At 39.1% G+C, this 12759-nt stretch overlaps 1 protein-coding gene across 1 annotated transcript in view; it reads left to right on the top strand.

The window, feature by feature from the left end:
- b3galt1b (beta-1,3-galactosyltransferase 1b) overlaps window positions 1-6317 on the top strand; it is a 40973-nt gene extending 34656 nt beyond the window's left edge. The window contains exon 2 of the mRNA XM_088352664.1: window positions 4402-6317. Within this exon, the coding sequence (XP_088208790.1) occupies window positions 4616-5602 (987 nt within the window). The 5' untranslated portion in view covers window positions 4402-4615 and the 3' untranslated portion in view covers window positions 5603-6317. The remainder of the gene's footprint in view (window positions 1-4401) is intronic.
- The last annotated feature ends 6442 nt before the right edge of the window (window positions 6318-12759 follow it).

Raw genomic sequence — 12759 nt, 5'->3', positions numbered from 1 at the left:
CCTGACGCTGTGTTCTAAATGCTGTATTTTTAAGTCAATGTCGAACAAAGTTGAAAAGTAAAGTCAGTAGAGTTTTTCGAGAACCGGCTTCTTTGGCTCGGCTCACTAAAGAGAACCAGCTCTTTCGGGTCCCAAACGGCTCTTCAGGTTGTTTTTGATTCTTTTATCCCTATATGACCAAATATTATGTAAAATTATGCACAAAATGACTTAAAGGAAGGGGAAATAGAACAAAAAAGAAAAAAAATACCAAAATGAAAAAGTAGAGAAAAGCTGAGAAAAAAGAAACAAAAGTAAGAGAAAAAAGGAAAAATTCAGAAAAAAGACAGAAAAAAAGAAAAGAAAGAAACAAAGGAAAAAAAAAATAGAGAACAAAAAGAAAAAATTAACAGCTCGGAAAAAATAAACACAATGAGATTTTTAAAGGAATTTTTAAAAAAAACTGGGAAAAAGAAGAAAAAGTTTGTGTTGCATTCAAATAATTTCCAATTATACCAAGTCAATTTCGTTGCCAACATTGTACTTCCACTAAAAAATGTGATTAAATACAGTTCTGTATCTTGCAACCGACTAAATAAGCCCCCAAAAATGTTAGTATTATGCGTCAAAAGATACCAGGAACAAAAAAAAAAAGAAAATCTTGTGAAAGAATTGTTGTAAAAACAAATTTGTAGGACGTAAAACCTTTGCAATAATACATTAGTCAATTCATTCAAAAGTGACATTTTTTTTTGCATTGCCGGAAACTCAGCAAAATGTAACATGATGTGAAGTTTTGGACATGTTTGATAATGATTTGGTTGCCACACTTGGGATTGCCGTCGCTCACTGTTGTTTCAAGCGTTGCTCACTGACTTTGTGTGAACGCTCAAACCCGTGCGAATATTAGAGGGAACATTAGTCACAGGTTTAAGGCTTGGCCGGGTCATGTTTTTGTGAGATCGCTCACATTTCCAACTAAATGTGACTTCTTTGAGTCTACTGGAACTTTTAAGCATCTGTTGTTTAATTGCTATCATATCCTGCTTGCGACTAAGAGGACGTGTGACATCACACGCAATGCATTGTCAGCGGAATGACTCATGGATCACAACACCGCAGCGTATTTAGCGATTTCAAAGTTATCCTTGATTTAGTGTGGGGCGGCAGTAGTTTAGGAGGTAGAGTGGTTGTCTTGGGATCAAGAGGTCACAGGTTCGATTCCCGGCTTCTTCGTGTTATATATCCGAGTGCCCTTGGGCAAGACACTGAATGCAGGTAGTTGCCTTTAATGGCTGACGCTGCTATCGGTATGCGAGTGTGTGTATGGGTTAAGTGTGAAGCTATATAAATGCCAACCATTTACATTTATTGTATACATCCTTTTATTTTTTGTTTTCAAAGTCTAAAACTTTGGAGAGTGTGATGTTTTTCAGAAACTGGACCAAAAAAATAATTTAATTGTTCAAAATCACTTCTAATTCTTGTGGTGTTTTTTTTGTTTTGTTTGTTTAGATTGTTTTTATTTTGTCAACTTAAAAAGTCTTAAGTCTTGAATTAGTTTGCCTTCGACTGGGGCCGCGTGTGACCCGTAGGCCGTATGTTGCCCACCCACGGTACAGCGTAATGTCTCTCCCTCCTTCCCGTGCTCAATTATAAGGCTGACAATAAGCAGATCCCAGCTCGCTCTTTGCATTCGGCCTGACCTGAGATATTGGCAAACGCAAGCGGCCGTATAATTGATAAACACTAACCCCGGCAAGCGGCGTCATGAATTATGCTTTGGTTATGCAAATCTGCAGAGAAATAAGAGTGATTTTCTTTGGGAGTAAACTCGATTGTGGAAAGTCAAGCGAGCAGGATTTGCCTTTCATAAATTGCAAATGTCCTCAGTTTTGGCAGGGAAGAAAAAGAATAATGAGTCGCTATTTCGAGCTGGATGAGGGTAATTTAATTCTATCTATTTATTTTTTTAAGTCTACTTTGGATCCACAGCACGATGTGTTTTGTTAAGTGGGGAAAATCTATGAAAGCTGGCTGCTAAAATTAAATTTGGAAACCTTAAAATGATGCCTCTGTGGTCGTGAACACAAATTGATTAATAGTAAAACGCTGTCGTTGTTGATGTGCCTCGATATTCTTGGACCACCTTGAAAATCGGATGTTTCATCTCAAGTAGAAATCCTTTAAATCATTCATTTATTCATTCACCCACAGGGACAGACAGCCATTCACTCTCTCATTCACACCTTGGGACGATTTGGACCGGCCAATTAACCTGACATGCATGTTTTGGGGAAAGTGGGAGGGAACCGGAGTGCCCGGAGGAAATCCACACAGGTACGGGGAGAACATGCAAACTCCACACGGGGAGGCTGCGGTAGCCGGACTTGAACCCTGAACCTCTGCACCGTGGGGCTGTGCGCTAACAGCCCAGCCGCCGTGCCGCCCCCCTTTGAATCAATACTTGTATAAAAAGACCTACCGTAAATTCCGGACTATAGAGCGCACCTGATTATAAGCCGCACCCACCACATTTCGGGAGGAAAACCGATTCTGTACATACACAAGCCGCACCTCTATATTAGCCGCATGCGCCCACATTGAAAATACGCAATTCAAACACGAAATTAATCCATACCCGATAAAGTCCAAAAAAACACAGCTGGCAACGGAAAATGATACCGTTACTTAAGATTTAATGCAGACCTGCAGAGTCCGGGTGCCCGTTGAAAGTAATCCAAGAAAAAAGTGTATATTTCCAAAGGTAAGGGTGGGAAAAATATATATCCACTATTGTTGGCCGCGTCCACAAACACGTCTCACCTTTACTCCACTTCCCGTCAGCCTGCGTTTGCCCCGCCCCTTCTTTCTCATTTGCTCGTACAAAACATATCAGAATATGTTTCTAAAATAAATACATTACAAAAATATACAGTTGCTAATACATATTATACATGGTTACACATATTTACAAAGAAAGACGGTACACCGAGAGAGTTTTCAAAGCTTTAAAAATAATATTATAACTTTCATCCCAAACCGTGCCTGTGAAGGGTAGCAAAACGCTACTAGCAACACAGTAAACAGCTCTGTAAAAAAACCATACCATGCTTGTAGTAAGCACGGTGAACTGTCCTCATCTTCCTCCTTATAACTGACGTCATCTAAGTCGTCTTCCTTCAGTATGGGAAAGAGGCTTTGTCATATAGACGTCGTTCCACGCTCCCTTATTCAAAAACACGCAAGCAAAGTAAAGTTTACGTGCGGTAGCTCTGTTGCCTTCCATTTCGGACTGCTCGACTGCGTTTAGCTTGAAAGTTGCGTCATGTGCCTTTCTTTTTGCAATTTGCATGATGAGGATATATCTACGCCAATTTAATTTGTGCATAAGATAAGAAGTTGCAGTCTAAATCTTACCCTTTGTACTCGAGCGTCGCTGGCGGCCGGTAGAAAAATTACATAAATTGGCCGCATCACTGAATAAGCCGCAGGGTTGTAAGTTTGAGAAAAAGGTAGGGGCTTATAGTGCGGAATTTACGGTATTGCTTTACTTATTGCATTCTATAGCACATTTTTAATATCTTACTTACAGTGAAAGGAGAATCCCTCCAAATGTGTTATACATGTACTTGTATAATGACATTAAAGAACAAAATGTTTAATGATTTGCTAGAAAGATGTTAAAAAAAATTCATATATTTTACAGAAAAAGGATAGTAAAAGTAAAGAACTCTTAGTTAATTTATGATTATTCTTTTTAACTACAAAAAATAGGTTAAAAATATAGGAAAATTTAAACAATTTTGCACAAAATAATTCCGGAAAAAGAACGAAAGGTTTATTTTACAAGAGAAATGTAAACATACATTTTATTAACTACATTCCTAGTTTTTCTAATTTTACAAAAAAGTTAAAATAGAACTATATAAATAATGCCCAAATTAATCAGAAAATTGTACTTAAGGGCAAACTTTCGTAAACAAGCTCAAATCAGTTAAATTGTATTTAAAAATGAATTATAATAACAGAAATAATGCCTACAATAATGAAAAACATCTACAGAAAGAGAAACTTATCCATCAAATTCGTTATAAATTTAGTAAAATAACAGAAATAATTATATTAATAAAAAAGGTCTGCCAAAAGAAAATGTTATTGTTCAGCATCTTTTTTTTTATTTCTGCTTATATATGGTGTTTGAGCTTTGATATTATATTATCTCATCTCATCTCATTAGCTGTACCGCTTATCCTTATTAGGGTCGTTGAGCCCATCCCAGCCATATATTATTTTATATTATATATACAGTCTATCGTTGTTGTCATTGGAAATTTAAAATTAAAAAATGAAAAAAACATATATACAAGCATAATACGTGAGAATACACCGCAATAAGGTATTTTTCATTTTCTCTTTCAGATATAAATGGAAACCCCAAGATGATTTGGACATCCCTAAAATTTGTCAGCTTCTCTGGACTACAATGCAAGTCTCAACACCCCTTCCTCAAATAATCGATTAGCTCCGATTAGAGTGGACCCGCCACCCCGGAGCAGCTCAATGCTGCCTCGCCGGGTGGCCTTAGATGGCCTTCTAAAATCCCGACAGTGCGTTTGCACTTAAATGCAACATCATGCCTTCAAAAGTGTCCTGCCTCTACATCCTAACAGTGGTGTGCTGGGCCAGCGCCTTGTGGTACCTCAGCCTCTCCCGCCCGACCTCCACCTACGTGGGCCACGTTTCCATCCCCATCCGCCGTAACACCAAACCTGGCAAGAACGTCACCTTCACCAACATCCGGACGAGGCCTCTGAACGCGCACGCCTACCCTTTCCTCATCAACGAAGCCAAAAAGTGCGAGGGCGACGCTCCTTTCCTGGTGATACTCATCAGCACCACCCACAAGGAATTTGACGCCCGGCAGGCCATCCGTGAGACTTGGGGTGACGAGAGCGCCTTCAGCGATCTGCGCATCCTCACCGTTTTCCTCCTGGGACGCAACACGGATGCCGTGCTCAACCAGATGGTGGAGCAGGAGAGCCAGATCTTCCACGACATCGTGGTGGAGGACTTCATCGACTCCTATCACAATCTGACTCTCAAAACCATGATGGGCATGCGGTGGGTGGCCACCTTCTGTCCTAAAGCGCAGTACGTCATGAAAACAGACAGCGACGTTTTCGTCAACATGGACAACCTCCTCTACAAGCTCCTCAAACCGACCACCAAGCCCAGGAAACGGTATTTCACCGGGTACGTCATCCACGGGGGGCCTATAAGAGACATGCGCAGCAAGTGGTACATGTCCAGGGATCTTTACCCTGAGAGTAAATACCCGCCGTTTTGCTCGGGCACCGGCTACGTTTTTTCCTCGGATGTGGCCGAGCTGATCTTCAAAACATCGCAGCACACCCGGCTTTTGCACCTGGAGGACGTTTACGTGGGGTTGTGCTTGCGTAAACTGGGTATACACCCCTTCCAGAATACGGGATTTAATCACTGGAAAATGGCTTATAGCCTGTGCAGGTACAGGAGGGTCATCACCGTCCACCAGATCTCCCCTGAGGAGATGCACCGTGTCTGGAACGACATGTCGAGCAAGAAACACCTGAGGTGTTAAAACTGGGTGTTGGGGTTTTTTCTGCCTTTTGAGACAAAAACTGAGGCTTGCAATGCTTGGTGTTAGCGATGCGCACAAGGGCGTCGTTTTGGCATGGACCGAGGGGACATTTTCCCACAAACATAGAGCAGTCATTGTTTTGTCCCTAAAAATATCATGTAATCACTTAAAAACAGGGTCCATACACCATTTTAATGGCTAAATTCAAGAACTTGGACTTCCAAAGCCAATTTTCCAGTTTCTCAAGTAACATTAAAACAAGAAATCCGATGGAATCAATCCATAGCCCTGTTGTTTAAGGTCATAAGTGCTGCCGGTAGGAAAAATAACCAGGAAAATTGATAAATTTTAAACCAAATAATAAACTAGCAGCTGTCTTTCACAGAACTGGGGATAGAAAATGAAACTTGAGTTTCTGTGCCTCATTTCATTAGTGGTCATTAGTGGTTTAGGTTTATATCAGATGTTTGTGTTTTTTTTCTTACTGACAGCACTCAATGAAGTCAAACTGTAAAAAAAAAGGAAAGTAAGTTCTTTGAATGTTTAGCTTTTGTGCGAACTAAGCTACTGTAAATATGAACTAGTCATCTGAGCCACTTTTCGTCCATTTAACTTGTTGGCATAGAATGGTATTTTACTTGTTGCCTGATATGGACAATAAATGAAATAAAGTTTTTTATACTGCTGAAATAAAGTCGCTATCTTGCTGCTAGCACATACTGTGTGCTTAAGATGTCACTATCTTCGATGCACGATCAATTGGCAGGTATAGAAGGACAAGAATTCCCCCATTCTGAGGCAACAATTAGCACACAGCTTGTAGGGGAAGGGTGCATAGGGAGCGATGACGCTTCTCATACAAACCAATGCCAGCTGCCGTAAATAAGGAGAGAAGAACTACTACATTAGCAAAGTGAAACCACCAGAAAGCAGTGTCACCATTAGTTTTAGGCGTACTATTTATTTTCTTCATTTAATACGTGGTCTATCGAGCTAGACAGCCTGGAAACACGTCAACAATTTCAAGTATTTACAAGCACTACACCCAAAATTAAAGCTCATTTCAAATCTTGTGAACACAACATTACATTTCAAATCAAGTCATGTTTATTTGTGATGTCCTTAATCACAAGAAGTCTCAGTGGGCTGTACAGGCTACAGACTATTATTACACCATCCCCTGATCTAAAACCTACATGAGGGCAAGGAAAAACTCAAAAACCTCAGCATGAGGAAAATGAATAAACCTTAAGAAGGGACCGCACACGGAGTGATCTTCCACGCTGCAATGAATGTTGCATAAAGAAACTATAAAATTAAAAATGAAATAATAAAAGTATAATATACAATAAAAATCAAATCAAAAGGATGACCAGGTTGCAATGGATGAATTTCAAGCATTTTCAAGGTTTACAATTCCCCGTACGAACTCTGTAAAAAATATGTTCCCACGAGTGCCAAGGCCAAACCGACGCCCTTGGATGCACACAGAAAAAAATGATAAGCGAAAATGCTGAATGACACTCGATGAAGAGCTCCTCAACTCACGTCAACAATTTGACTGGAAGTGGCGAGAGAATGTGAATTGCAAATACGCGTTTTATTGTTTGTTTTTTTTTGTATTTTAGCATTTTTTTTAGCTTTTCATGAATTCATTTTTAATTAGGCCCTATTGCTTCTCCTCAAATTTGATCCTCGAACTGCTACAACCTCATTTCGATACAACTTATCACAAAACCAGTATTAAACATTTAAAGGGACAGTGTGTATTTAACCTTTAGACATCACTGTGTTGTGTAAAGAAGGAATACAAAGAATGGAAACTCGAAGTGAGCAAACTGCACTGTTTTTCTTCCATTTTTGTTGCCAAACCTTACCCTTTTAGGGTTTTCGGGTACCCGTTCCAGCTACATGAAGGATGGTTATGTCAGCTGAGATGAGGATCATGATATATATCAATGCAAATTTCTCCGCCTACAAATATTTTAATATGCAAAATGCACATTTATATAACAGTTTATGTATTTATGTGATTTTTAAAATCAATAGTTTTCTTTTGAAGTTAATTTCACTTAGAGAAACTGAGTAATACAAAATGTCCTCAACAGTAACCAGCCCTGCCTGCAGTTGGTCTCATGTGATTGTCATGTGAAAAAAAACCTCTTGTAAGCGTTGTTCCATAAAGAAAAAATGTGATTTTTTTGTTTTAATATTGACAGTTTTAGAAAAGGAAAACCTTTTAAATCACTCTTTAATAAACCACAGTTCTGAAGTCATGAGATCAAACCTTCCTGTGTGGAGTTTGCATGTTCTCCCCATGCTTGTGTAGGTTTACTCCTGGCTCTACGGTTTCCCCCACATTACAAAAACATGCATGTCAGGTTAATTGGCCGGTACAAATTGTCCCTAAGTGTGAAAGAGCGAGTGGGCGGACTGCCTGAAGATAGCTGGGATGGGCTCGAGCACCCCCGCGACCCTACTGAGGATAAGCTGTGCAGATGATGGAAGGGAAAATTTACATCACGCATAAAACGTTACTTTTCACATGATAGTGACAGCATGTAAAATTTACTGCGACAGGATTTAGAGTACACCAGAGCAGACAAAAAACGAGTGAACGAAAAGGGCAAGAAGTTGCAGGGGGGGTTGAAAAGGAGCCCTGCTGCATAAAAACAAAAAAACTGAATAAAAGGGGCAGCGGAAAAATGACTTTCCATTTCCTTTTTAGACTCAGATAAAACATGTTGAAGCAAATAATGTATGACCTATGGGTGCACAAATAAAAGGAAATGTACCGTATTTTCCGGACTATAAGGCACACCTGAAGAACAAAAATTTGCAAGAAATCAGAAAGTGCGCCTTACAAGACTGGATAAACAGTAAATGAAATCATAAATGTATAACAATACAATGAAAAGCTTCTCCGTACTGTAATTTTTTATGAAGAAATCAAGTGTATTTAGTTGTAAAATCATCCATCCATTATCTGCACCGGTTATCCTCAGTAGGGTCGCGGGGGTGCTGGAGCCCATCCCAGCTATCTTCGGGCAGTGGGCTTGGGACACCCTGAACTGGTTGCCAGCCAGTCGCAGGGCACACCAGGGACAGAAAACTCACTCGCTCATTCACACCTAGGGACAATTAACCTGACTTTCAAGTTTTTGGAATGTGGGAGGATACCGGAGTGCCCGGAGGAAACCCACGCAAGCACGGGGAGAACATGCAAACTCCACACAGGAGGTTCGATCTCATGACCTCAGAACTGTGCCGCACACGCGCTAACCACTGCGCAGCGATGTGAAATCAGATTTCCATTATTATGTTCTATGATATATATTTATATTTCTGATTTTTTATTAATGCAACCCGGATGTTTTAATATCATGCGCCTTATATTTGAAATAAATAGCTCACAGAGGAATACTTTGAGCATGCGCCTTATGACGTGGTGCACCTTATAGCTCTGAAAATACTGTCACTCTCTTCCTCTTCCCTTTAACCCGATTTCAGGTGACTTTTTGCATTTCTCTAAGGGAAATTTTTCAAAATAAGAGTCCAGGAAAGGGTTTGTGTTCCACTGTACCTTCAAAACAGCCCGCTCTCCAAAAGTCCTTCAACACCACTTTCACGGTTTCCTTCACCCGACACAACGATTCTCCATTTTGAACGCACCTTTCTCTGCGGTAGCATAAAAAGGGAAAGCAATGTCACCACCTTTTCATGCCTTTCGTAAACAAGCGCAAAAAAAGAGAGCGACTGCGGACATATTTTGGGTGTCCGCTTCGGACGCGATGATGCCGTTTCAGGTGACGGGCAACCTTGGTGCCAAAACCTCCTCGGTGTCTCTCTCTGCTAAGTGTCCTTGAGCAAGACACCGGAGCTCGGCTGGCTGCTGAGTTGGCGCTCTTTGCTTCCCTGTCACATTTAGTTGAAGCACAACAATCACGTATTCCGTTCTTATTGTGTAAGGACCAGAAAGGGGTTCTAATATTTGTATCCATTGTGTTGACCTTGTTGGATCAATAACCAGCTCACCCGTCTTCTTCCTCGGCTCACCAAAATGTAATCAGTCCCCGTAAGCGCAAATGAAGTCAATCGATGTTTTCCACTTTACATTCTGGAATATAATCAAACCGTTAGACTTGATTGTGATCTTTGGTACAATTTTGTGATTATGTCATCACACCGCTGTCGAAAACGTCAATACAGTATTTCCTCGATTTCCGCGTTTAATGCGTTCCATAAACATCAGTGTTTAAATAGGAACCATATATTGGATATACCAGGGTTCGTTCACTTTTTTTCCTGGCCATATTCAAGCACTTCTTAAGCACTTTCAGAACCATTTTTTTCCAATTTCTTTTGCACAATTATAAGAAAAAAGGTGATGTATCTTGCAGATCCAAATAGATCTGTGATTTACGTATGCAGTTTTGAATTCTGCGTGTGCATTTACCAAGACTTAGGATTTTTAGGTCTTGAGTAAATCGCAAATATATTTGTGGATTAGAACAATACCTGTGTAAATGTTTGTGAAAAAAAATCTCTCCCCATGTAGGTGTTGGGTAAAAATGACGGCACTATGTAGCTTACATTTTCAGTTGCAGTAAGTCTGGAAATACTACGTTAATTTTTTGTATGTACCATAATAAATATCCATAATTGATGCGTAATCCTTGCACTAATAAGCATTTCACATTGCCCTGTTTAGGTGTAAAACTTACCTGTTCTCTTGGGCACAACCTGTAGGGGGAAGATGATGCTTCATAGGACAATGTCATACAAACTAATGCCCTCAATCACAAACGAATAAGAATTGCGATGCTAATGCAAAGCCACCAGAAAACAGTGTCGGGATCATTTTTAAGCAGACTTTTCACATTTTCCTTCATTTTATGCGTAGTCTATCGAGTCAGACTGCCGAGAAACCTGGCAACAATTTCAAGCATTTACAAGTAATTCACCCAAAATTCAAGCATTTTTCAGCTCAATTATACAAACCCTGATATATTATATCTTAACACAATAATTTACTAGTGCTTACAAGCTGAGTTTCCCTCATCTGGAATATTAGATGACAAATTATATGTGCTAATTCCGGCTTACCCGCTAAAAAAAATCTCATACGCATTGGTCATTTTTTCAGGATTTTTTTATTTACTGCCCCTTCGGCGAAAATGCCACAGTTGTATCCATCCATATTAAGTGTAAGTCAATGCTTCTAGCAAAGCACGTACGAGCAAAACTGGCAAACTGGTGCAATGATGTAGCTCATAAATAATATTCAATATTTTTGCTATATTTTCTGCCCCTGTGGGAACAATGCTAATTCCATATATAGTGGATACAACAATTGTATACCTACATATATAGTGGAAGTCCACAGTTGTATCCATTGGCATTTAATGCAAGTCCTCTGTTAAGCCACATACGAGCACAACTTCTAAACAGATGACGCAGCAATATATCTGAAAAGCAAACCAGCTACTTTGTTGATTTAGTCGGGTGACAGTTTTAAAGTAATTGCAGCCAGACTTGTTAACGATTCAATCTGATTGTTCCAATCAGCGCCCAGGAAACGGAATGCAGTTCTCCAATTAGTTGAAGTGTTAGGGCACTTGTAAAGCGATGCCATAATTCCACGAGTGCTGCGACAACGAATCAACAAAATCAATTAAAATCGATGATTAAGAGTGTTGGCAACTTATTAGATCATCGATTCGTTGTATCACCTGATTTGTGAGCTACAAAGAACGTTAAATCAATGCAAATTAGAGTGCACAACATTTCATTGTGACGCTGGGAATTGTAGTACCACTTTGGTCCGGCAGAGGGCGTCAAGACCGTTTTTATAAAAAAGCTATGTTAAATTTTGTATATAATATATTTTGAACATTGCATCATTTACGAACCAAATTGTCATGAAAGTTTCAACTTTGTAGTGTTTGACTGTTTCATCATGAAACAAAGTTAACAAATTCCAAAAGGACAGAAATACAGAGAAAAACAATCAGAAAGTAAGAATAGATAAAGTAAAAAAGAAAAATAATAATAATGGTATATTTAACTCTACCCAAGGGGAAAATTCTTGAGCATATATCATTTTCATATTGGCAATGTTTATCATATTCCAAAATTTAACCCCCAAAACAGATTTGTTGACAACATTTTGAAAAGTGGGCTTGTTTACAGTTTTTATTTTTGTATCCACAAAGAAAATAAATAATCTACACAAATTGAAATGTACTTTTTTGTTTTGTAAGACAAGTCCAAATTTAATATGATCTGTGGATAAGGTGGTAGGATAAGAGTATCCTAGATATTTGCAGCATACATTTCCATGCATTCTTTTATTAGCAAGTTAATTGACACACTTGCAATTTTTTTATTGTTTTATATCTTAGAAAATAGTGCTCTAAACAAAATATTCTATCCGTCCAAAAATTCAATATTTGAATAGGAGATACAATAAAAATCCAATTCATCGATTAATCGGAAAAAAAGAATCGAACGATTCATCGATTATGAAATTAATAGCCTGTTGCAGCCCTAAATTCTACATATTACGTATTTATCCGCAGACCCTAATAACAGAAAGAAATGCACGATGCACCAACGACGCAAAAGTCGATCAGTGAAATGTCGAGGGAATACTGTATTCATGTGTGTATTTTAGCCTCCCAAATTATTCTGTGCCTCTATCGGGCAGCTGCGCTCGCTGAACATTATAAAGTATCTTGCATATAGAAAGTAAAGTACACCTGTTGTTAATCGCAGAAGCTTTTAAGACATTTTGTGTGCGTCTCTACGGCTTTCAAGATCGAATGTTCCGTTTTGTTTTGCAGTGTTTGGAGTGAAGATATCAACTCTCCTACCGAGGGTTGTGATAGTTTTTTTATATTAAAACATACTTGAATAAAGTCATGTTGCTGCTTTGTACGTGATGCTTTGTTGTGAGTCATTTCTTGCATGTTTATTTGAAATTAGATACATTTGCTGACTGATACGACTAGTGAGGTATCGTATGTACTGGCACGTAAACTAAATTTAGGACTATAAAATACAATACTGAAGTCAGGGGGTTGGCTTAATTGCGCATATTTGGTTGTGTGTCACCAGTAGTCCAGGGGTGTGGGAGTTTAAGAGAAACAACTAAT

The sequence above is a fragment of the Urocampus carinirostris genome, chromosome 14 (assembly GCF_059441175.1).
Source record: "Urocampus carinirostris isolate Australia breed hairy pipefish chromosome 14, RoL_Ucar_1.0, whole genome shotgun sequence".
Taxonomy (NCBI): Eukaryota; Metazoa; Chordata; class Actinopteri; order Syngnathiformes; family Syngnathidae; genus Urocampus; species Urocampus carinirostris.
This window is presented reverse-complemented; position numbering and strand designations above follow the sequence as displayed.